A 24,108-nucleotide genomic window follows, 5' to 3' on the forward strand; every position below is an offset into this window, starting at 1 on the left:
AGAAACAGTTTTCCTGGTGTATCACACAAGGACAATAAAATGGGAAAATAAACACAAAACGACTAACATAAAAAGAGATATTAAAAAGACGTTTGAATGAGAAAAATAGAGGAAATCACTGGATCGCTGTGATACAGAAGAAAAGTTAAAAACTCCCACAAGTTCTCCAGCAACTTTTTCTTCGTCTGTGATTTCAACGTGGGTTTATGGACATTTATTCTTCAGAACGTGACACTGACACGTGTCTCTGAGGTCGGGGGCGATTGCGGTATGACCTTGAGAGAGTCCGATGCTTTGAAAAAATCCCCACTAAGTGAAAAACAAGTCTTAGCCGATGAAGTTTTCACTTTTATTGACATTTCATCGTGTTATTGGTATATAATTGGCATGGGACAGTCAAACTGAGCCAAACATTAAAAAGACACAAAAAAAATATCTCTTCCCCGTCATGTTAACGTTTACATGAATAATAAAACTTTCTCTCGTTAGAAATCAAACTGGAATCATAGAATAATCTTCAAGTCATTAACGTAAACATGCCTATTCGGTATAAGCATCGTCATTAAGATGGAACAACATTATGCGGATGATGATGACGTTCATTTTAAATAAGAGAGAAAAAAAATTACAAAAACTTTTCAAAAGCTTTTTGTTGGTTTATGTCATATTTACATGAGCTGACGTTTGATGTCCGACTGGAAGAGAATACATGAGGACTCTTTAAAGAAAAGGAAAAAGAATCCACAGGGTGCATCAGTTCGCATGTAAAGAGGTGAGCAAAAGATCGGATTTTTTTCATTTTGATTTTTATAGTCAACCCATTTAGTCAAAAACCCCACACACAAAAAAATCATACTGTATTTACAGAAAACTTCTTTCGTCTATATAAGAAGAAAAAAAAACAGAATTGAATCTCTCTTAAAGCTATTTCTGATAAAATCTGTCCGAGTTGTTGTTGTTTATTATCCGAAGAACTTCAGTAAATCCCTTAACTTCAAAAAACTCTTCCCAAACTACTCTGATATGTTTTCATCACCTACGTAGACATATACATATATATATATGTTTTGTTAAGAAAAGAGAACATTAGAAATTAAAGGCAACAACAGGCGAGTTAAAGGAAGACTTGGCCTCATGAAGCCACGATCCAAAGCTCCCTGCCACGTTGGTCAACAGATCTGCACCTATGCAGACGAATCTAAGTTTTAGTTTCAGTTTGAAATGATTTGACAAACCTGAGGACGATCCGAAAGGAGTTTGGAGTTTTTATTTCCATATGTCATTAAATACACTAAAGTATAACCTGAATATGTTCGTACACTGTTGCTACGTTCAGTTTTATTCCTCCTCATTTCTTGAAGAACAACTTCACATCTTTTTCAGGTGCCAATATGAAACACCGAGGAGGTTATGTTTTCACCCCTGACCGTGTGTTTGTTCATTTGTCAGCAAGATTACACAAAAAACTACATAGCAGATTTTTGTGAGACATTTTCTGCTGTTGTTGATATTTTCCCAATTTTTCCCAACAATAATTCACGGAGCTTTAAAAAGAAAATCATCATTTCCTGCAGATGCACCATCTCTGGCAAATGTCGCCCCTCTTTTTGGACGTGGCGTGACTCCGATGACCAAGTCTACCTTTACTTACACCGGCACGTCACCAGACCTGGGACAAAGAATGTCACCGAGCAGTTTGTCCCAGGTCGGCACAACGAAAAGCCCAAAAAAGAGGCAACATTTTTTCCGAGGACCCCTTCGCCCTCTGAGAAACGTGCAGCTGAATAAATGTTTCCAACAGAAACTGTGCGGTGGACAGAAAAAAACCCATCTCATGTACAATAATATGTTTTGTCTTTATGTGTGTTCCGTGTAAGATAATAACACTACGGTGTGTTTTCTTCAAGTATCCTTCGTCCTCTTGCACAAACAGACATCTGCTGAAATACACACTGCACTTCTTGTAAACTGCTATTCTTCTGCAAATCTCAGCAAACACAGTATATACATGGTTTCTGACGGAGGGGTAAAAAGACAGGTGGTGGTGGTGGTGGAGAGTCTCTTTAGTACAGAGCATGATTTAAATGTGATGGAGACTAAATCTTCTCCTGCTGCCGGCCACTCAACAAGTCGACTGTACATAAAGACGACCAACCAACGACTGTAAATGTAGATGGACGACATGACAGCTCCCTAAAGTGAAGTCAAATCACCTGGATCGCCCCCTGGTGGCTGGCTGCAGTATATTGCTCATAAACCCCGCTCCCTCCATGTTTGCAGATGGGACATGGACCAAATTAAATATATCGAATTACATGTGAAACCTAATTTTCCTTAAGATTGTTTCTGGTCTTATCACACGGATGTATGTTCAAGTGTTCATGTTTCTGATCAGTTTGACTTTAGTTAGTTATTTAATGCTATAAAACCGGGCTGAGACGTCATGATTGACAGCTGAGACTGACTCGTGATTGGCTGGGCGGTCGGTGGAGAAGGCGGGGGGCCTCGACACCCCAAATCACTCCCGCACAGACTCAAGATGGTGGCCGACGGTTGGCTTCGTGTTTGTACAGCGGGAGGAAGTGGTGGCGCGTCGTCCATCTTCATCTACAGTCGTCGAGTCCAAGTCACTGCTCAGCTGTTAGAACCTACATCAAGTGTCCTTCTGCACAACTGCACTGGGACCTGACGGGGACGGCGGGAGAGAACGGGAGTCATTCATCGTCAGAGGAAAGAAGAGGCAACCAAACAGAAGGTTGCCGTCTTGAACAACCCCCCCCCCCCCCTTCTTTTAAAACATAAAACCTCTGCTGCTGACGTGCCCTGGAGCAAGGCACTTAATCCCAAATCACACCAGCGCAGCGGCAGTCAATCATAAGGTTTTAATGTAGCTGCACATCTGCTACTGTTTACGAGCGGCAGCGCAGTGCGAGCCCGGCGCCCCCCAGGTGACGACAAAACCCGCCCCTCGCCTGGAGCTCCGCGATCCACAACGTGCACCGCGCCAGCCGACGACCACCCCGCACCGGCGCGGCCCTCCCGTCACCGCCTCCCCTCTCTTTGTCTTAGTGCGCGGAGAACCTGGAGACGTGGTGAACCGGCCGAGAGGTGAACAGACAACCAAAGGGACGACATTCAACGAACTAGAACCCACAGTGGACGAAGTGGCATCACGGTAAACTGTCCCCGAAAAAATCCACGCATCTCTAAACAACATGACCTGAAGTCCACATGACGACGTCACTGTACAGGCTAACCCCCCCCCCCCCCCCCCCCCCCTCCCCCTCAATAAATACAACCTATACCTCTCTAATGATCACATCATGAGCCGGAGCTTCAGGGTCTTCTGACTCTGCTCAGTTTTCAGTGATTCATCATTCCTCCCTCCACTAACGTCAGCCTCATGCCACTTCAGGGCGGGTGTCGGTGCTGTCGCCTCCCCTGCAACGCCAGCGGCGAGCACAAGAACCCAAAAAATGGCACGACGACATTGGCATCCGGACGCGTGAAAATGTTGGTCAGAAAGTTTGGGTTGGTCTCAGTCGGTCGTGATAATTCTGCTCTGGACGGAGGCAGGTCTTGGTTCTGGACTGTCGTCAGCCTCAGTGCTGCAGATTTTCCACCTTTAAGTACAAAAACTGAAGAATCACCTTCAGTTTGTGACTAGAGGCTGAAACCTCGATGAATCAACAGAATATTGATTAGAAACTATTTTTTTTTAAATGAGTCAAGCCATTTTTCATACAAACATCCATCGGTTACAGCAAAATGTGAATAATGAAATTCCTCTTGAGGCTCGATGGCCCGACAGAGAAAAACCCAACAACCTGAAGATGTCACACACACAAAAAAGGACAGGAATGAATATGAATCATCACTTCCATTCAAATGCTGATTATCTCCTTTTTGGAGCTTTTTCAGTTTTGCTCAACTCAAATTTTGATCCGACGCATGTTTGTCCTTGAATGGAAGCAGCTTCGCTCCGGGCGAAGAGAACACACAAAGAGGAAAGACAAGCTTTTTCTCAAGGAGGCAATTTTCTTTCTTTTGATGGACATTCATGTTTCCACAGACTTACACGACCCCCATTCACGGGAGTTCGAGGTAAAAAAAAAAAAAAGAATGAAGAAGGAGCAAAACCCCTCCGAGGAACAAATGTACCAATGCGGCGCCCGCGCGATACTGAACGACATCGATTTGTGCCGAGCGCTGCGTTCGGCGAATTGCTCTCGACAGCGGCGAGAACACATTCAATTACTGCAGGACGGGGAGCTACAACGCTGAGCGAATGAGAACAAGATGGGGGGGGGGGGGGGGGGGGGGGCGGAGAGAGGCGTACGGGGGCAGATGTTGTGTCACATTTTTTAAATGTATGAATGGAAATCTCAAGGGGCATCTGCAATCACGCTGCTGCCTGCGCATGTAAATATGGACAGTGTGGATTAAAGACTACAACTTCTCAGGATTATGAAGGTACGGAAGAGTATTACGGCCAGGCATAAGAATTTAACACTCCGACAATAAAGTCCAAATGTCGAGATTAAAGTTCAAATAGCCCTAAACGTCCGTGTTGTGGCTCCAGTTCAGCTGTCACACATCCACGCTAACTAACGTTAGCGAAGCTACGCTGGCTAAGCGAACGTCATCGTGTCGGGACACACAGTTGACGTTCACGTGCAAACGCCCGTCGTCAGCGCATCGTCTCTTCCAGATTCCGCCTGCCAATAATAATATCGCAACTTTCCAGCGTGGTTAGCAGCTAGTGTTAGCTTAGCAAACTGGCGAACAAAACGTCAACATCCGGTTGTTTGGTGCGGCTGAAAAGTGCTGCCGGGTCACAATTTTAGACTTTATTATATTTCAACTTTATTCTCGACATTTCGAGATTTTGACTTTATTCTCGAAATGTAAAAAAAATAAAATAAAAATTTTTCCCCCCCTAAAGATTGAATAATAAATATCAATTTATGTTTTTTTGAAAGTGGAAACATACGTGTAGCTGAGCGATTAGAATCATAGGTTATTTTTTTATAGGTTGTTGAATTGCTGTAAATAACAAATACATAAGCCATCGATAATTCTGTCAAGCACAGAGGTTTGACCCTAATGTGTCCCCACTGACGCAAAATGTAACACAAGGTGTGTTGACGACTTTGAACCAAAGACGAGGAAAAAAAATGTTGGCACTTTGGACTAAGCCGGAGACGAGCCTCAGATTTAACCAACACTAAAAGCTCTTATGAAATCATAACGAAAGAATCCAGATTCTGAAGATGATACAAATTGCGTATTGATAAAAAGAAATTGTGGGATGCTGTTGATGAGGTCGGTGTAGAGGGAGGACGGGAGGACGGACGGAGACGATTACAGGAGGACAGTGAGTAAAAGGCATTGGGAGGGTTAAAGCGAGGGATGCGCTGCCCTATTAGAGCTTTGTGAACAGAAGTAACTTCACTGAGTCCAGTTGATGTTCCTGTGCCACAGCCAGCATACTAATCCACACCCACACATCCTCCGAGCACCCACCACCCACCACCGCTCCATCGCTCCTCTATTCAAAACATGCCTCGTTCTACCTCTCGGTCCTTTCACTTGTTCCTTTCTATTTCCTCCTTCACTGCACATCCACAATTCCCCTCCAAGCACCGTTTTTTTTTCTTCTCTTTCTCTGGAAAGATAAAAAATGAGGACAAAGACAAAACTCTTGGAACGAAATTAACCGAACTAGCTCAGCTCCAGGCTCGTAAATTATCAAACCGCTAATAAAAACGGCGATAAACGCTGCGTTCCAGGCAACTCGGGGAAGTCGTGATTTTACGATCTTCCTCCACCAGATGAAGTGCAATGGAGGTCGGAAGTTCTCTTCCTCGTGGGCAAATCCGTCTCTACCCCCGACTTCACGGAGAAGCAGCCGGAGGATGTCACACAACAACGGCAGCATCCACAAAGGCGTAAGATGAAAATGGTAAACCGTCAACTCAAAGGCAACCTCGAGTACATCCGCCTGTATTTAATAAAACATTCTGCATGTAAACTGATGACGTCAATGTGGACAGGTCCTAATATGTAATCACATTTTTGTCGCGTTAATGTTAAAAATACAAGAAATGTAGAAAACATTTGGAGGCTGCACTGATGGCGGTTATATTGTCTGATCATTAGCCAAAAAACAAACTGCTGGTCAGCCAGTTTTTTTATTTGTTCAGGTTTGGTGTTGCGCTCCAGCAACATTTGGAGGTTGGAAATTGGAAATTTCATCTGAGAAATTCGGAATTCCCACATCATAAGAATACATTATAATAAAAAATAAAAACGCATTATAAAAAAAAGCTTATGTGTGATTGTGAATTAAATGTGATTTAGAAAGGTTCCGTGAGCATTAAGACACATTTATCAAATAACTTACTCCTACTTACAACAATGTAACGTCGAGTTATGTTCATCACATTTCATCTTCAGAGCAGTAAGAGCCAATCAGACACAAGGATTTACCCTAGACCTCCCATACTGTTCACTAAAAAAAAAAAAGGTATCATTCTGCAAAAACATATGTGATTTTAATTGTTCAAAAGGTTAATTTTATTTGTGTGAAATCCTTGATATCTCAAATAGCTATAAACATGTAAAATTAACAATGATATATATTTAGAATACTGTATATAAATAGGAATTAAACAATTGTTTGAAATTGAAACCAAATTCTGAGAAAAAAAAAAACCTCCAGTGGTGTATCATCCAATTAGACATAAGATTAAAATGCAAACAGTGGGATCAAATTACCACCATTTTTTTTTATCTGACGTAGTTTTCATCATTTTCATATTTTGTACAATTAATGAAAACATTTTTCAAAAGGTGTGTGCAGTCCTCTTTTGAGAATAGTTTTGGAGATCTCTTTCACACGGAAGTTTGCTAGTGGTAGTAAAAGTTATTTCAGTTTTATTATTATTTTACTTTTAGCAGCTTGATTAATACAGGCTCTAATTGTACGCATGTTAAATATGAGCAGACGTGTTGAGTCTGCTGAGAAGTCTGTTGGACTGTCGTCAGTCTTTTCTATCGCTGTATGCTGATGACTCACTATTCTACTGACAGCATCGGTTCAGGCTGTTTAAATCAACAGCTTTTGTTTGATTCAGGGAGGGAAAGTTGATCAAGATCTGAATTAATGGAGATGGTTTTTGTACTATGCGGTGATAAAAGAGAGAAAAGGGTCCTCTTTGACAGTTTTACATACCCAAACAACTGAAAATAAATTAATCCGCGAAGAGATCATTGGTTTTCTTTTTGTTATGGCCTTTCTACCTACATTTATTTTCAAGTTTAAAGTTTAGTTTTTTTAATCATATCTTTTTTTTTCTTGGGATTAAATTTCATCCGACTCACTAGTTGAAGAAGTTCACGCCTACAAGCTGCTGTTGTCCGAAGCAGAAGAGGTTTACTCTGCCTTTCTTCCACTTCCTGTTATCTTATTTCCACTGAGAAGCAGAGCAGCGTGTCGTGGCTCCCAGAAGCCAAAGTTCAGTATCGCTTCATGAGACCACGTTTCACTCGAAAGTCGGATGGGCGAGACTGAAGAATCTGCTGTTTCCGATCCTCCTATTTGCAGATTTGTTCACACTATTTGCTTTGCTCATCCTTAAAAAGACAAAGTCACTTATCTTCCTGTGCTAGTGTCACAATACAGACATGAGTCCCTAGCCAATTAGTGTCTTTCGGGATTGACTTTCCACTGTACTTTGCTAGTGTTCTTGTCCATTAGCCAACATTAGCTAGCTAACAATATGACAACCACTCCATGCGTCAACTTTGACCTCTTCCTGGGAAACGTGGCCTGTCATACCCACTCCTGAACGGGGTATTTGTAGTAGTGCTGTGTCATGGTGTTCTGCTGCACACCTTTGTTTTTGAACTGGAAAATCGTGTACACCAGCACCAGGATGCACAGTGACAGGATGCAGGGGATCACCACGGCGATGGCGTTGACCGTTGTCGGCACGTCGTTGATCGTCACCATGATGTCCACGTCGTCGAGGGGCAGCTGGCGGTCACCGCGGTTGCCGTTGCTGCCCGAGCGCTCCAGGTCCGTCAGGTCGCAGCCCATCCAGTCGCGCAGGATGGACTTTGGATATCCGGGTTCCACCGTCAGCTTCTGGTTGTCAAACTTCCAGTACTCCTTCCCCTTGTAGAAGTAGGTGTAGTCTGAGGAGGGGGGGGGCAGGATGAGAGTAACAGGGCCGATGGGGCGAAAAAATTCAAAAGGGGGTAAAGGAAAGAGAAAAAAGGGAAATTAGAGGGTTCATTTTTGTTACATTATGATAAATATTTCTTATATACAACTTCAGAATTTTTTTTTCAAGATTGGTAAATCTTGAAAATTTTCAAATATTGATATGTTTTTACGTGTGATTTTATGGCTTACAGTAAATCAATATCAGAAAAATAGTCTAACGACAATCTCTGTAGAAACTAGTTAGAAGGTCTAGGAGGACATTAGGCAGGAAGACGTCTTGACCTCATACCTCATTTACAGGGCTCCATTACACATTGTTATACTAAGGAAATCTTCGAGAAAGTAAACTGTCAGCGCTCATTTCTCGATTTGGGTTGCGTGTCACAGATTATCAGGCAGGAAGAGCCACCGTGTTCCACCGAAAGGCTACAGATCAAAAGTTTGTCGAGAGACAAACTAATTCGACGAGACGCAGGCAAATGACAAAATCACTGCTGTGAAGCGGAGAAGCAGCAGCGCTGCTGAGTAAACCTTTGCCGCTGACGGAGTTGAAGCTCATCTGTCTGCTGACGGCACATTGCTCTGCGCTTCAGCACTAATCCTGAGCAGCGTGGACGTTTTTAAATGTTAAATTGGTGAAGTTGTAAAAGTGGAAGCTGGAGACAGAGAACAGGAGACAAAGTCCAGACCCGGTTTTACTTCATCGCATGTCAGACTTTCCATTTTCAACTGGTCAAACAGAAACAACACAAATTTTAAGCTCATTTATAATTTGCTTTATAATCAAAACACAGTGTTGAATTGCGCAGCATCACATTCTTTTGCTGAACAGCGCGTCATCTTGTTAAATCGCACTGTATCGAATCAAACCCCGTGGAATTGAAAAGCAACAGAATGGACGTGAATCATATAATTAGCAGTTGCTTCATATGTGTCTTCCTTGTATGGGATCCGTAGCAACTCATAGACGACGATCGCGGGATCGTTGGCTTCACACGGAGATGTGCGTCGCGTCGGCCCCCCGAGCAACCGACACGTTTTTAGTTCTCTCATCTTAAACATCTCGGCTTAAGATGCTTGAAGATGTGGCTGTAGCCTGTAGCTGAAAGTAAAACAGCACAGTAAGTGAGACACACACACACACACACACACACACACACACACACACACACACACACACACACACACACACACACACACACACACACACACACACACACACACACACACACACACACACACACACACACACACACACACACACACACACACACACACACACACACACGACTCCCTCTGAGGAAGCCACGAGGTCATGAGGTCTCGACTCAACAAGCAGAAGAGTGATGAGTGGCAGTTTTCTTCGGAGACTACAGGACGTCTCTGAGGGGCCGCGAGCCTCTCGGCTCGTATCTCTGATAGCTTCAAGTGAAAAGCTCGCCATCATGATGTTAAAACTGGCCGCACACTGAAATGGCGATGAATATATATGGGTCCCCTATAAGACCTTGATTTCACCGTGCGGTGTTCGTGGAAAAATGGCGATTGGATTTACGCCACAGAGGAACTGCAGCATCCATTGCGTAAACCAAACAAGAAAGAGAACAGCGTTCTCCCGATATCGATCCCCTGTGACGGTGGAACGGCTGCATTTACAAAAAACAACTCAATCTCAGCAAAGAAAAAGAATCCTGTTGAGGGAAAAAAAACAGGAGTAAACCTCAGGCGGGCATTCTCTCGGCGGAGAGAGAGCTCCGGGACTTGAGAGGCTTCAAAGACGACGTCTTGTAACTACTAGATGAGTAAGTGACACAACCAGCCGACTTATTAACACCACTGCACGTTTAACTCGAGGTTATTTGTTCAAATTAGGATTTACACGGATGTTTTCTGCTGCTGGCATTGAGTTAGCCATGATGCTAAGACTGCCGCTAGTTAACGTTAGTTTAAAAAAAAAAGTAGGGGCTTATTTCTTATTCAGTTAAGTGTTGACAACTTCTTCAGAAGGAAAAGTACCTCAACACAAATACCACCTGGAACCACTAGGGGCATAAAAGACGTCTGTTTCCTCTTTAAGACCCAGACGTCCGACGACTGAAATCCTTCATCCAGTTGAAATATACCGTTAAAAACCACCAAGATCTAAACAGTGTGTTGTAAAAATGTGACTTCCAACTGGAAAAGTCGAATTTGACTCTGGCAGACAAACACAACGCTGACGCCACAAAGGGGATACGACGCCACTGACAGGCGACCGAATCAATCGCACCGTTACCTTGATCGAAAGGTCACTTTTCTCCAGGTCGGCTTGGCCAAAGTTTAAAAGATAAATATGTTTGTGATGTGCTCACAGCTCATTTGTGCGAACAAACAGATAATATCAATTTAACTGAGCTTCTTACCCAGTAAGAAACTGTGTGTCGCAGCTGACGGATCATAATGCGCAGACAGTGACACCAGACAGAACTGTGTTAAAGACACTCACAGCCCTCCCTGCTGATGAACGCCCCCTGCGGTGCATCCGGCACTCCCTTCCACACAGTGATGGGTTTGGGGTATCCCGGGTCGGCGGTGCTCTTCTCCTCGTTGTAGCGCCAGTACTGGTCCCCCTTGAAGAAGTAGGTCTTCCCGACGGGCTCCCAGCGCAGCGCCGTGTCGATGCCGTCCTTGGGGAGGCAGCTGCCCAGCTCCACCAGGCTGTGAGGGTAACCCGGCTCGGCCGTGACCTCTCTGAACACCCAGTACTTGTCGCCTGGATGAGGGGTGAAGAGGCACGGGTCAGGATGCAAATATGAAGCAATTACACGTGTTGTCCATCAGTGCACAGCCGTTAACCGGGGTATGGTCTCACCCCCGTTAGGTGAATAACCGGGGAGAGACCAATGGGAAGGAGAGTAACCCTGTACGGTGCAGTAGGCGGCGCTCTGCCAACGTACAACTGGTTGGAATAAGGCTTTTTTCCTTCCAGTTGACAAAGGTCAAAGGTCAACTGGAAGAAGAGAACATGGCCGACTTTCCATCCCCGTGCATCTCGTACATTCTCTACGCCTCGGTAACGTCACATGCCGTGGCGAAAATCCTCCGGTTTTGGAGGTAAAGCTTTGCGCTGTTGCTGTTGTTTTGCCGGCGTTGCTTCCTGCAAGCGGCACCTGTAACCTACGGAGCATGCACGGCTGCGTAAGCAGAGTTTACCCCGGTTAAGGTGTACACATGCACGAATACCCCGGTTACTGAAGGAGTTATCAGTGTCTGTTGACCGGGGCATGAGAACTCTGATTTTAGCCGGGGTAAGGTGTTTACATGGCGTTTGAGAAACCGGGGTATTGTCTTCATCGTGTTTTTATGTAAAACTTTGTTTAATAAACTGTTTCATTTGCCGTCCAGACCACATATGCCACCCCTGAGGTCTGAGCTCAACTGATGTCTTCACCCTGCAAAACAGACCCGGAGAACAGTTTAAAGTTATATATTATCATCAAAATCTAACCAAGGCTTTAAATAAATATATATTTTCCACAATTGAGTTCACAGGTTCACAGCGAGACGTCCCGCTGAGGGACAGGTAGAATAACTAGAGGCGAGAACACGACCTCGGCGGCAGACTCAAGTGTCAAAACATGAACATAACCTTAATGAATTATGATAAAAATAAAAAGCACAGGAAAATTGTGCACCGTCAGTCACGTTTAAACTGTCGTGCAACGCGGCGGCTGCGTCCTACGACGCGGAGAAAACCTTCAGACGAAACAGATTCTCTGCAGCTTTGTTCGAATGTCAGGTTCTCGATAGTTAGAGGAAAAAGACGCGGAAAAATATGAGAAAGAATAACACAGCAGAGTAAATATAATGGAAATACTTCATAAAAGCACTTTGACCAGGGTTTTAAATTCAGCCCCACTTCAATAGATGAAACAACAGGGACCGGTGCACAAGGTTAGTACAAGACACTTAATCCTAATTTTGCCCTTTTCAGACGTCAAAATGTAAAAGAACAGTACATGTGAATATACTAACAGATCATTTAGATTGGAAAAGAGGATTGGAAGGAGACGTGAGTGCAGAGAAAATGTCGTACTGGTTTGTGCCGATACAGAAAAGACGAGGAACATTTTTCAATCCAGGTGTTGGACATCTGGATTATTTCAATAAAAACCATACATCTCACCATTAGTTCTAAGATTTTTCATGAGTTTGAGTCTCCGTGTCAGTAACTTCGGGGCGTGCGGAGACCAGGTTTGAAACGGTTCACCGCGGTAATACCTCCAGACGGTAAAAGCTGAACTCAGACTACAGGAGTTTTTTTAAAATCCTTCGGTGTTGCATTAGACACTCCAGGAGAATCTTCTCTCTCTAATCTCAAACATGCTCACTCGACAAGATTCAGAAAAAATGATGGCTCATCATCATCATCATCATCATCATCCTCATCACGCTGCCACGCACCATCCCACGTCACCCCTCTGAACGGTGTGCGCTGCGTGATAATGGGCACGCCAACTTCTACATCATAAAAATAGAAGGTTTTCAAAATGAAGCCGCACGAAAGCGGAAAAGCTCCTGAAAGTGCAGGTTTTCTTCAGCCCTGAGTCACCCTCATGTAAGCTTATGGAGGAGACTATTACCTGCAAACACACACACACACACACACACACTCACAAACAACAAATCCTCCGTCTACAGGAGTTTTGTGTCCGTGTATAACACAGTGTGTTTGTGCGTGTCAAAGCCTGGTTGAGCTGTGTCATTGTGTGTCCATGGGTGTGTGTGTGTGTGTGTGTGTGTGTGTGTGTGTGTGTGTGTGTGAGAGAGAGAGAGAGTCGGGCTCTGAGGGACCAAAGCTATTAATACCTGCTCCTGGCTGGCCGCGATAGCAGGACGCTGTCAGAAGATGTTGGGACTGTGTGTGTGTGTGTGTGTGTGTGTGTGTGTGTGTGTGTGCGTGCATCACAGGGAAAGTGAGAAAGAGTGAGAGAGAGAGTGAGATGGAAACAGAGAGAGAGCCGTGAGAGAGGACGAGGGATGAGGGCGGTTTCATTCCAGCGAGCTGAAATTCTGTTGCTTAGCTGCTTCGCTGCTCTCCACCGCTTCACATTCTCTACTTCACACTTTATTAAATGTAGTTTCGGGAGGAGGAGGAGGAGGAGGAGGAGGAGGAGGAGCGCGTGACGGAGCAGGACAGAGACTAATAACAGTGGAGCAGATGGCAGACGGAGATCTGGACGCCCCCTCTGTCGGCGTTGCAGAGTTTCCTCCACTCCGCTTCGTCGAGTGGAGGAAGAGTTCGCGGGTTTGAGAGAAAAATTCCATGTCAGCCAAGCGGGAAAAAAGTTCCCTGCAAACGTTTAACTTAAACTGACACGGCGGCGTTTTAAAAAAAGTATTTCATAAGCTGTAAATGAATGTTATCCACCTATTAACACTCAACGAATAATTTATTAACACTGAAATATTTACAGCCTTTATATAAAGCAACATTATGCAACGACTGTACTGCTGCAAAACAGAGAGGTGAGCCTCTATCACTCCAACTAAACGCCCGTGAGAGGGAACCATTCCCATAATAAGTGTGTGACTGAGCAATAGTTCCTGGCTTACATGTCCAGAATCAGGCACAGAGAGTTCAAGAGCGACGACGAACTGTGGATCAGATCAGACGTTATTAAAAACCAGCGTTCATCTCCGTTATATTCAGCGAGGACACGTTTAGAACGTAAAGAATTCGGAGCGGAGTTTGGTGCGTTCGTCACGACGACGAGCACTTCCTGTTTTCTGAGAATCTGGGCATCACGAGGCGTATCGGGCATTCGTGACATCACTGGCGTTGGAAAAATGAAATATCATAAACAGTAGTTCAGTAATTCAATAACATTAGAGACGGGACCAACATCTTGTTTGGATTATAGATAACAATCATTTGTCATCACATGGTATGAATGACATCATTAGGAAATGGCATTATCATAATTTAAGATGATACATCGTAATAAGTCTGCAAGAATATTAAGACTCCGTTCATGAATGGGTTTTGGTCCAGATCTTCCCTTGTGAAATGAAACACAGCGTCGAGCTGGAGGAGGATTTTAATAATTGATTAATCCGCCTTATTTTCAAAACTGATAAACTAATCGTTCCCATCTGATTTAAATGTCATGTTGCGTCCGTCGCACACCAGCACAGATTTAGTTTAATGTGACACGAAATAGAAAAATCTTCATATTGAGGCCGAAAACCGCATGAAAAATATAAAAAAAAGTAAAATGTTCTCGTGTTGATACTAATTGATCAGTTGACTACTTTTTGCAGGTGTCGAAAAAAACAAACGTTCTTATTAACTGATCTATAAAGCACCAATAACAATAGTAAACACGCTGCACTTCAGAGCAACACGTTGCCGACTTGTTGTCATGCTCGAGCAACACGTTGCCGCGTCGAGTGTCACTCTTCGCGCCTTCTGTCGGCGCCGCGAGGACATTTAGTCACACATCTGAGCTCCGTAATAAAAATGATCAATTCAATCACCAGCTTCAGAAAAAAAAACACTGATTCGTGGGGATCGTATCTCGCTCGTACCTTTGAAGAAGACGAATTTGCCGTCAGATCTCTCGTAGGCGGCGTCGATGCGGGGCGGCAGGCCTTTCCAGAACTGATCGATCTGCATGGGGTAGCCCTCCTGCACCTTGTTGTTCCTCAGACGCCAGAACCAGCGGTCCTGCGGGACACACAGCGGGAGTTTACACATTCAGCCGCAGGACGCCGACGGCAGAACAACTCCAGTGGCCTTATCAGACTAAAGTAAATTTACTGAGCCGCTGAAAGCATCTGCATCCATCAGCTTGTTGTTTCATGTATATGATAACTCGGTTGCTGTGGAAGTGGGAACACATGCACCACTTCGACCCCGCAGCAGATAGATGTGGACGTGCCCCCGACAGGCGGTTTGCACATCGGCGCTGCTGCTCGTCCCTCATGTCGACGAAAGAGAATGAAGTGTGATTTGTAGTTTTTTTCGGCAATGCCAGAGCACCAGCATCAGTCTGAACCTGATCCAGCCATCGATTACATCTCCTTCAAAACACATTCGCTGTTGCAGTTCAGTTGCACAGAAACACAATTTACAAAAGGGAACAGAGTGGCTCGATATAGTTTCCCCCCCCCCCCCAATGGAAGACACGAACTCTGGAGAGTTGCCGTTCGGGAGAAATTATTGACGAGAGGAAAACGCGGCGCCAGGGATAATGTGGAAATACAGAAGACGAGAAACAAGAGGTGAGAGAAGAGAAGAAACAGCCAGGTGGATGCAGGGAATGGAAAAAAGACAAAGGACAATCGGGAGAGGCAAGGGGAGAGGAAAGGAAGCAGGAGGCAGGAGAGGAGAGATGTAAGAAAGAGGAGAGGGAAAGAAAGAAAGAGAAGAAGCGGTGGAGAGGAAGGGATATGAATCTTAGCTCATCATCATTTGGCTTCGGTGAATCTAGGACAGAGCCACGCATATGGTCCCCAGTGAACACACACACACACACACACACACACACACACACACACACACACACACACACACACACACACACACACACACACACACACACACACACACACACACACACACACACACACACACACACACACACACACACACACACACACACACACACACACACACACACACACACACACAGCGAATGCTTTTTTATTCTGTCTGAACAGGAAAAGGAAAAGAAAAGAGGAAAAAGAAAAGAAAAATCAATGCTTCGCATCCACGAGTGATTCGCACCGCGGAGACATCCCATAATAATGAGTGTCTCCTTTCAAACGCCCACTTGGCCCTCACCGCTCCCTGCGTCCTGACGTGGCCTCGTCCAGGAGCTGAAGGGAGAAGAGACTCGGCCTCGTCTCTCTGATCAGTGACGCTGATGATGATGACGACGATGATGATGACGATGATGACGGTGACGATGATGATGACGACGATGATGACGATGATGACGGTGACGATGATGATGACGACGATGATGACGATGACGATGACGATGATGACGGTGATGATGATGATGACGATGATGATGACGATGATGATGACGATGATGACGATGATGGTGATGACGATGATGATTATGTATTTTTGATATTAGACACAGACTTGTGTGTTTCTGTCCAACAACATGTTAACTCGACCTGGACCTTGTGTCTGTTCCAGGTTTTGAACAATTTCAACCAAAAGAGTGTTTTGGGAAACGTCTGAATCTATCGAACGCATCGAGTGTCACAGGAACAAAACGAGATTCGTAGTTCGGCGCTGAGTGATAAAATGTGAAGTTGGTACAGAAAGACTCAAGTAATTGGAAAGAAAGAAGAAAAACCAAACCTGAAAAATATTGCGAATCACAACGGAGGATAAAACAATCGCAGCTGGTGTAGAAATATTACAGTTCTTCATCAGAGTTCCTCAGTTTTAACATCAGTGAGAAAGACAGAAGGATGGATGGATGGATGGATGGATGGATGGATGGATGGATGGATGGATGGAGAGTCAGACAGGTAGAGAGGAGGGGGGGGCAGGTATGGACAGACAGACGGGTGAGCTGTGGAAAGAGACAGACAGACAGACAGGAAGTGCAGACAGACACGGAGAGCGGGAGGCGGTTCTGTGACCTTTTCTAACATTCAGTTTAAAGATCAGAGACATCAAAATGGATTTTTCTTCCTCTTCAACGCTGCTTCCTCAGCGTGCAGCCGTCACACACACACACACACACACACACACACACACACACACACACACACACACACACACACACACACACACACACACACACACACACACACACACACACACACACACACACACACACACACACACACACACACACACACACACACACACACACAGTCATGTATAATACATTAAACACGGGGCTCTCTCCTCTCTCTGTTTGACATCAGCCATTTTTACCTTTTTGATCCCGGGTGTGCGGATTTTTCACTGCGTGTGCACATCTGCACTGTACTTCACAGCTGTAACGGAGGCATTGACCCCTTCATCATCATCATCATCATCATCATCACGGAGCCGGACGGTACCGTGTGTGCCGCCCCTGGTTCCGATCCTTCAGACTTACGATACCACGAGAGCAAACCCCAGCGATGATCGAACCCCTGAACGTTTGTCGGTGTCGGAACGATCGTTACCGTCTGAGCTGCAGCGTGACCGGCCCTCGCTCGCTCGCTCGCTGCAGCTCAGGATCCTGCGTCCTCTCCGCTGAATGTGCAATTAAGGCCTTTTTCCCCCAGTGACACCCTGTTCCATAAAGCAACCGGCGGCTGCATGAGTCACCCTCAGTCGGAGCTAACACCCAGTAATTACAGACAAGAGCCGCATCCCATTATATAACAAAAAAAAAACCACGCACGCCAGGTTTGGTAGAGTTTTTCTTTTTTTTGCGTGTTCAATATTTGAGATTTTTCCCCGCTGGGTTTGACTGTAACAATAGAAGCGCAGGCGGGCGAGCTGGACCCAGATGCAGACGCTGGGACGGGCAGCTGCAGAGGCGTAGTCTTTAATAATTATGAAAAAGGAGTCTTCCGAGGCTGACGGCTGCGGGGAAACGTCCAGACAGGAAATCCAAAACTCGGGGAACAGAAGCACAGAACATGAGCAGGAACCTAAACTTAACAGAAGGGGGCGGGAACAGACGGAGCGATACGGAGCCAAATCCCTCCCCCTCGAAGGACGCGCTCTCCGAAGTGCCGAACCCAAATGAGATCGTCTGGCCTCCGGTTTTATTTCCTTTTCATCCTCGGCTCCTGTTTCCGATTGCCCAGTGATTCCGTGGCGATTCGTCACCGGCACTACCTCGCGATGGTTGAGCCGTGAAAGAGAAGCAAAGGAGACCTTTCTCTGCCATATTTGAAGAGGCCTTTGAAATGAGACATTTGGCGGCAGCGACTCAACACACTGGAAACATACGAGTCTCTGCACCCCGACGGTGTTTCAGTTTTTCCCAGCCGTGCGTCGACCGTGTCCCTGTCCCGTGTCCCTGTCCCGCGTCCCTGTCCCGTGTCCCTGTCCCGCGTCCCTGTCCCGTGTCCCTGTCCCGTGTCCCCTGCTCACCTTGAAGACAAACATCTCGCGCCTGAAGAAGGCCACGGTGTTGAAGTCGCCGTCGCAGATGTTGGGCTTGCCGTTACCGGGCAGCGCGGGCCGGTCGCCGGGCGGACGCGCCGGGCGCGAGTGCTTGCGCTCGGAGCCGGAGTGCGGCCGTCGGGAGGGTAACGTGGGCAGCGGCCGCGTGGGCTCCAGCATGGCCGTGGGGATACCTGCGGAGAACAAAATCAAATCACAATCGCAAATAACAACATGAACCATTCCAGCGCGGTGACAGAATTCTGTCTGATCAAATGTCGTTTTGGGGTTTATGAGACAGTAACGTGTCCGTATATATATATATGTACATATATATTTGGAACATATCATTTCCGGGACAGTTGGACATGCAAAGTTTTTTTTTTTTACAGTCATCAACACGTCCCTCTGTTCTCCAGAGATTCTCCTGCCGTGTTCTCACTCAGACATTTTCTGGACATTTTGCCAGGTGCATTTGTGTTTTCCATAAATTTAGAGTCATCTGGCAGCTTTTATAGATTAGTGAGTTATGCTAACGACTTTGGTACGGAAGGTTTGGGTTCGCGTCTCGGTTGGGGCGTGGCTAAAATACAGTGTGTAAAAAAAAACAATAATTACAAATATCAATGATTTTGAGTCACTTTGGACAAAAGCTTCAGTACACTTTTACCAAAGTTTATGGTAAAACTGCAAAATACCAAGCCTCAATCACATCTCTTATTCATAAGGATTTGACGACGTCACCTTAGATAGACAGGAAGTACCGATGTATCGGGAGCGATAAACATTCGGGTCGGCCTTTAGTTTCTATGTGCGATCTTGCGTCCTGCAGACGGAGTTGGGACGACCGCGCCTCCTGGATCTACGGACAAATCTTCGCATTGCTACTTGAGAGAAACAGGAGAACTGTACAAAAATTTACACTGAATTCCCCCCCAAAAAATGTGTTCATCGTGCGCGTGGAGTCAAGGCGTTCTGGCTGCGAGGAAGAGAACGACTTTTTCATGCAAATATGCGTCTCAGGCCTCACGTCTTCCCATTTGCCTCCCAGCTGGAGAGAAAACCCCTCTGATCCAGAGAACCGTGATGAGGACGCAGAAGAGAACCCATTTTTTTCTCAGGCGTCCAAAAGTACTTTATATTTCCATGTTTAAAAATAAATAATTAAATACACCATCAGAAATATTTTCTGCTTTGAGGCTTTTAAAAAAATTCCACATTCCCCACTTAACACACCAGCAGTCTCAGTTTTTAATTTTTTATTTTTGAAGCAGACGTCTCCACTGAGGGCGGCTGGTTGGTTATTCTCCGGTGCCGGAGACACAGAGCAGCGAAGCGGAGCGGGATGAACCCTCGGCAGAGGAGGAAACCACGACAGGCTTCGTTATCTCCACGCCGAGCACGAGCGCGGCGGGAAATGAAAACCGACCGCGTCGACGACCGCCCGCGTTCCGGCCTCTCCTCCGCCCTTCGCCGCCGACGGGAAAGGTCAACCGTGTCTCGTGACCTTCAATGTTGAGATCAGTTTTTGTTCCGAGGGACGACGGGGAAACTTTCCTGCTGCGAAGATTAAAGGGGGGGAAAAAAACAAAAGCGAGGACGACGGAACCCGGGGGGCCGACGAAATAAACGCTGGAGATATTGTACTTATTATAACGTATTGAACAAAATGTCAACGTTGCTTTGTGTTTTTTTTAAACGAGTAAACGTTACAGTGCAATACAACAGACGCTGTGAGGATTGGCTCAGGGCCGTCGGAACGCGAAGCGTCTTCTCTTCTCTCAGACGGAGCGAAGCGTCCCCAGCGTGAACACAAGAGAGAAGACGAGACGCTCAGCGTTTGTCTGTTGTTGCATCGGCAGGCGCGATGCTGCTTCACAGTCGAACACTGTACGTTCACCCGCGGCGTCGCTCCGCCGCTGGACGACAGCTCTTCATAATCCAGCTGCACTCAGCTCCAGGATGAATAATTAATAACCGAGGTGCGTTGTGGTTCTTTCTCAAGTCTTTTTTCTCAGGGTCTCAAGTGAAGACTTGAGTCAGGCAGAGAAATTGAAAATGAGTCTGACTTTTTTTTGGACCTAAATGTATAAACCCAGGGTCCCTGCAGTTTAACTTCACCTGTCTGTCTTTTTAGTCGATCAATCAATCAATGGATCGATCGACCAATCAATCCGATTGACTATTTATATCGCTTGAGGAAGTTCTTCTCACACTGACAAAGTGTAACTGATGAGTTTTGATTTAATTTGAGTCGGTATCTGTGTTTGCCTTTTCAAATATTAACTTTCATTTGACAGATTAAACAATGCACTGAAAACATGTGCATTTATGTTTATATTCTAAATTTAAAAAAATGTATTTGCTATATTATATATATATATATATATATATATATATATATATATATATTTCAAGTTCTATATATTTGGTTGCATTCATGTTTTCTTTGTGTTTATCGTTATTTATATCAAAGTTTTTGGTTAAACTGTAAAAATCAAGCCTTAATTATATTTCTTGGTCATTAGGGTTTGATAACGACATCTTATCAACCATTGACGATTCTTAATATATACATCCGCCGATAGATCTCATCAGAAATTGTTTACCACCTAATATCGGTATACGCATCAGTCCCCAAAATCCATAACGGTCAGGCTAACCCTGTAAAGACGCTTGATGGTTATTGCACACATTTGTCATGTGCTAGTTGAATGAACACGTGGACTTTATCTATAAATGGATTTATTGATTGATGAAGTTTGCCGAGTTGGAGGCTGCACATTGAGGACACATTCATTAATGACTCAGAAGCAGCAAAACGTTTAGTCATTCACAAAAAAAACCCCGTTAATTAAAATCTGTCCGTCATACAAAACGTACCCCCGTCTGTTCTCCGTCCCTCAGGGTGTTCCCCCCCGGGGGGCTCGCGCACATATGAAGTGATTTTATTTGTATAAATTGTTATTGAGGTTTATTATGGATTTGTAAATTGTTTTCCCTATAAGACTAGTGTTGCCCCTCAACGCGCGGACGTACAGTACGGTGTCGCGACCTTCGGTTTGACCCCAAAAATTCCTGCGCGATAAACCGATGAATAAAACAGACAAGCAAACAAACGGGTTTTCCTTTACCGTAGATTTTCTGGATGCCCTGCAGGTCGTCCAGAGGCAGCTTGAAGTTGTGCGTGTCCATGTACTGGTAGAAAGGAGCCATGATGGCGCTGGGGTCGTTGGAGTGCTCCAGGCCCAGAGCGTGACCCAACTCGTGAACCGCCACCAGGAACAAATCGTTACCTGGCGAGAGAGAGAGAGAGAGAGAGAGAGAGAGAGAGAGGACGATCAGATCAGAGGTGGAGACGACAGGGAAGGAGATAAGGGGAAATAACTGTAAAAGATGGAGAGAGGGAAGAGAAAAGAACCTGTCAAGCGAGAGAGGAAGATGAAGGCGGACATAAAGGGGGAGGGAGAGGGAGGAAAAACTAACTTTCCACATCGCTGACAGACTTTAAAGAGCTTTTTTAAAAGGTAATTTCGCAGCAGAAAATCCGGCGATGACGAAGAAAACTACTTTGTGCCGCTGATGCGTTTTCCCCCGTCTGCAAACGGACCAACCGGAGAGGAGCAGAGACGCGGCGTCAGTCCAACACACCGTCAAGAGCCGAGCGGCCGTCGACTCATCAGCCGCGCGACGTGAATCTCACATCAACAGAAGAATCCGTTGAGGCGACGCGCCGGGTTCCTTCGAACGACACTGCCTGACGGGGGGGATTATTGAAGAGTGCACAAAAACAGTTTGCTGCCGCATCCTGTAGAATGCACGAGTTCACACTCACACACAGATTTAAAATTCATAATCTGGTCATGTATAAATAATGTGCCGCCGCCCGCAGGAGTTTCAAGAATAAGCCCGTGAATAAGAAAAACACGGGGCTGAATAATCTGATGCGTCAGCGTTTGGATGTTTTTCTCCTCTTTTAAATACGAGCGGCGAAGCACGCGCAGATTTCCCAAATGAAACGTGTGCCGGCTTTGGAAAACAGATCACGCTAAGCCGCGCGGTTAACACTCGGATCCCCGCTCCAGAGATCTCGACACGTATGGTCAAAACGCACGTGATCCAACACAAGGAAGCTCGAGCTGCTGAAGGGCCCATAGTCCACCAAGAGTCTTTACTAGTGTCTTTAGGTCACTCGCGCTGGGGCTACATCCGTGCTTACGATCATTCACGTACACTGGTCATGTGCATGTCGGCGCAAACAGGAAGCAGATCGTCCACTCTGCGGTCGGTTGCCTAGTTACATAAAAGGTGGGACTGTGGCTGACGGGAAGTGTGAGCGACGCTTCGCGTTCACCGCCGGTCGTCAGAGTCGTGACTGATGGGAACCAATCAGGAAGAGATCGTCTGGGCCTCTGCGTCTCAGTTCCAGACTCAGACACGAGCCTCCCGGAGTTGCCAAACTTTGACGGGACCACAAGTAACCACCTGGTTTCTGAAACTTTTGGAAAACGATGACGACTCAACTACCGCTGCTGGTCCAACCAGCTGCAGAGGAGACAATCTGCTTCCTGTTGACTCTGGGGCACGTGCACCACTGGTCATGCGACACGTGTTTGCAGGCGCGTTAGCGTGGACGGAGATCATTTATTGATACGGAGCCAAAGAGGCTCGTCGGGATGGAGATGGAGTGGACACAGTCTGAGGCCTTAAAAACCCTCAAATGCTCATAAGACGTATCAAATGACGTATGTATGAAGTGCAAATTAGGTCTGAAGGTATAATATAGGATTTTCACGAAAAAGAAAATGAAATGGTTAAAAGAACTTGGAGCGATCAGAGGAAGAAGTCACCGATACGAAGGTTTGATCCGAGGCCGAAATGTCAAAGCAGGTTTTTTCTGCAGCAGCAACAGAAACATCACCTGTACTTCTACTATTTTTACTCCTCTTCCACTTACTCAAAGAAGGGAGACAGGAAGTGGCGTGTTCTCCTCCTGCAGGTTCTGTCGGAACAACGCTCTCTGTCATCATCAAGAGCTCGGACTCTGAGCTGCCGTCAGATTCTTAATGACTTCTTAAGGTCTGAACGCGCCGCTCAAATTAATACATTTCATCGCCTCAGTAATTGGTTTGACTCTGTTTGAACCTAATTACAGAAACATAATTATCTTTCTTCATTCAGGCTGTGTGTGTGTGTGTGTGTGTGTGTGTGTTATCGCCCCGATGCCTCATAGACTAATGTAACTGTACAGAGCGTCAAGAGTCTGGAGTATTGTAGCCGTGACAAATCCCCCAATTCCTCCAACTCTGAACTACAACTCGAAATGTCTTCAAATGTCTCCGATTTGCAGAGGAAAGGCAAACGTGGCGACTCGCACGGAGGTCGGGTCCACCTCATTCAAAAGTTGACGAGAAAAACTCTTAGTTGCAGGTGATTATACGTATCTGAACACATTGTTATGGACAATATATTTGATTTCTCTGAATAAGTTCTTCTTAATATTACACACTGTAGCTTTAAATGACAAAAAAAAAAAACATCTTTGGAAACATTGATTTAACATCTACTCTGATTTAGATTTAGTTTGGTCCATGTCCCATCTGCTCACCTGGAGGGGGCGGGGCTTATGACCTATACTGCAGCCAGCCACCAGGGGGCGATCAAGATGTTTTGGCTTCACTTTTGGAAACACTGTCATGTCGTCCATCTTTATTAGTTGATATGAATGAAAAGCCGGCTAATGGAACCAGTATCC

At 45.4% G+C, this 24,108-nt stretch overlaps 1 protein-coding gene across 7 annotated transcripts in view; it reads right to left on the bottom strand.

Annotated features, from left to right (window-relative positions):
- Window positions 1-335: 335 nt before the first annotated feature.
- Window positions 336-24,108, bottom strand: part of mmp24 (matrix metallopeptidase 24) — a 51,227-nt gene continuing 27,454 nt past the window's right edge. For 4 of the 7 annotated variants that reach the window (XM_047332866.1, XM_047332865.1, XM_035630412.2 and 1 more), the window contains 5 exons: window positions 21,488-21,649; window positions 18,342-18,547; window positions 14,804-14,942; window positions 10,719-10,985; window positions 4,309-8,202 (listed from right to left, as the gene is read on the bottom strand). In XM_047332866.1, coding sequence (XP_047188822.1) covers window positions 7,838-8,202; window positions 10,719-10,985; window positions 14,804-14,942; window positions 18,342-18,547; window positions 21,488-21,649 — 1,139 coding nt within the window. In that variant the 3' untranslated portion in view covers window positions 4,309-7,837. Of the gene's footprint in view, window positions 2,686-4,308; window positions 8,203-10,635; window positions 10,986-14,803; window positions 14,943-18,341; window positions 18,548-21,487; window positions 21,650-24,108 lie in introns of those variants that run through there. The other 3 variants (XR_007030919.1, XM_047332864.1, XR_007030920.1) reach the window with 3 other exon arrangements.

The sequence above is a fragment of the Scophthalmus maximus genome, chromosome 6 (assembly GCF_022379125.1).
Source record: "Scophthalmus maximus strain ysfricsl-2021 chromosome 6, ASM2237912v1, whole genome shotgun sequence".
NCBI classification, from domain to species: domain Eukaryota; kingdom Metazoa; phylum Chordata; class Actinopteri; order Pleuronectiformes; family Scophthalmidae; genus Scophthalmus; species Scophthalmus maximus.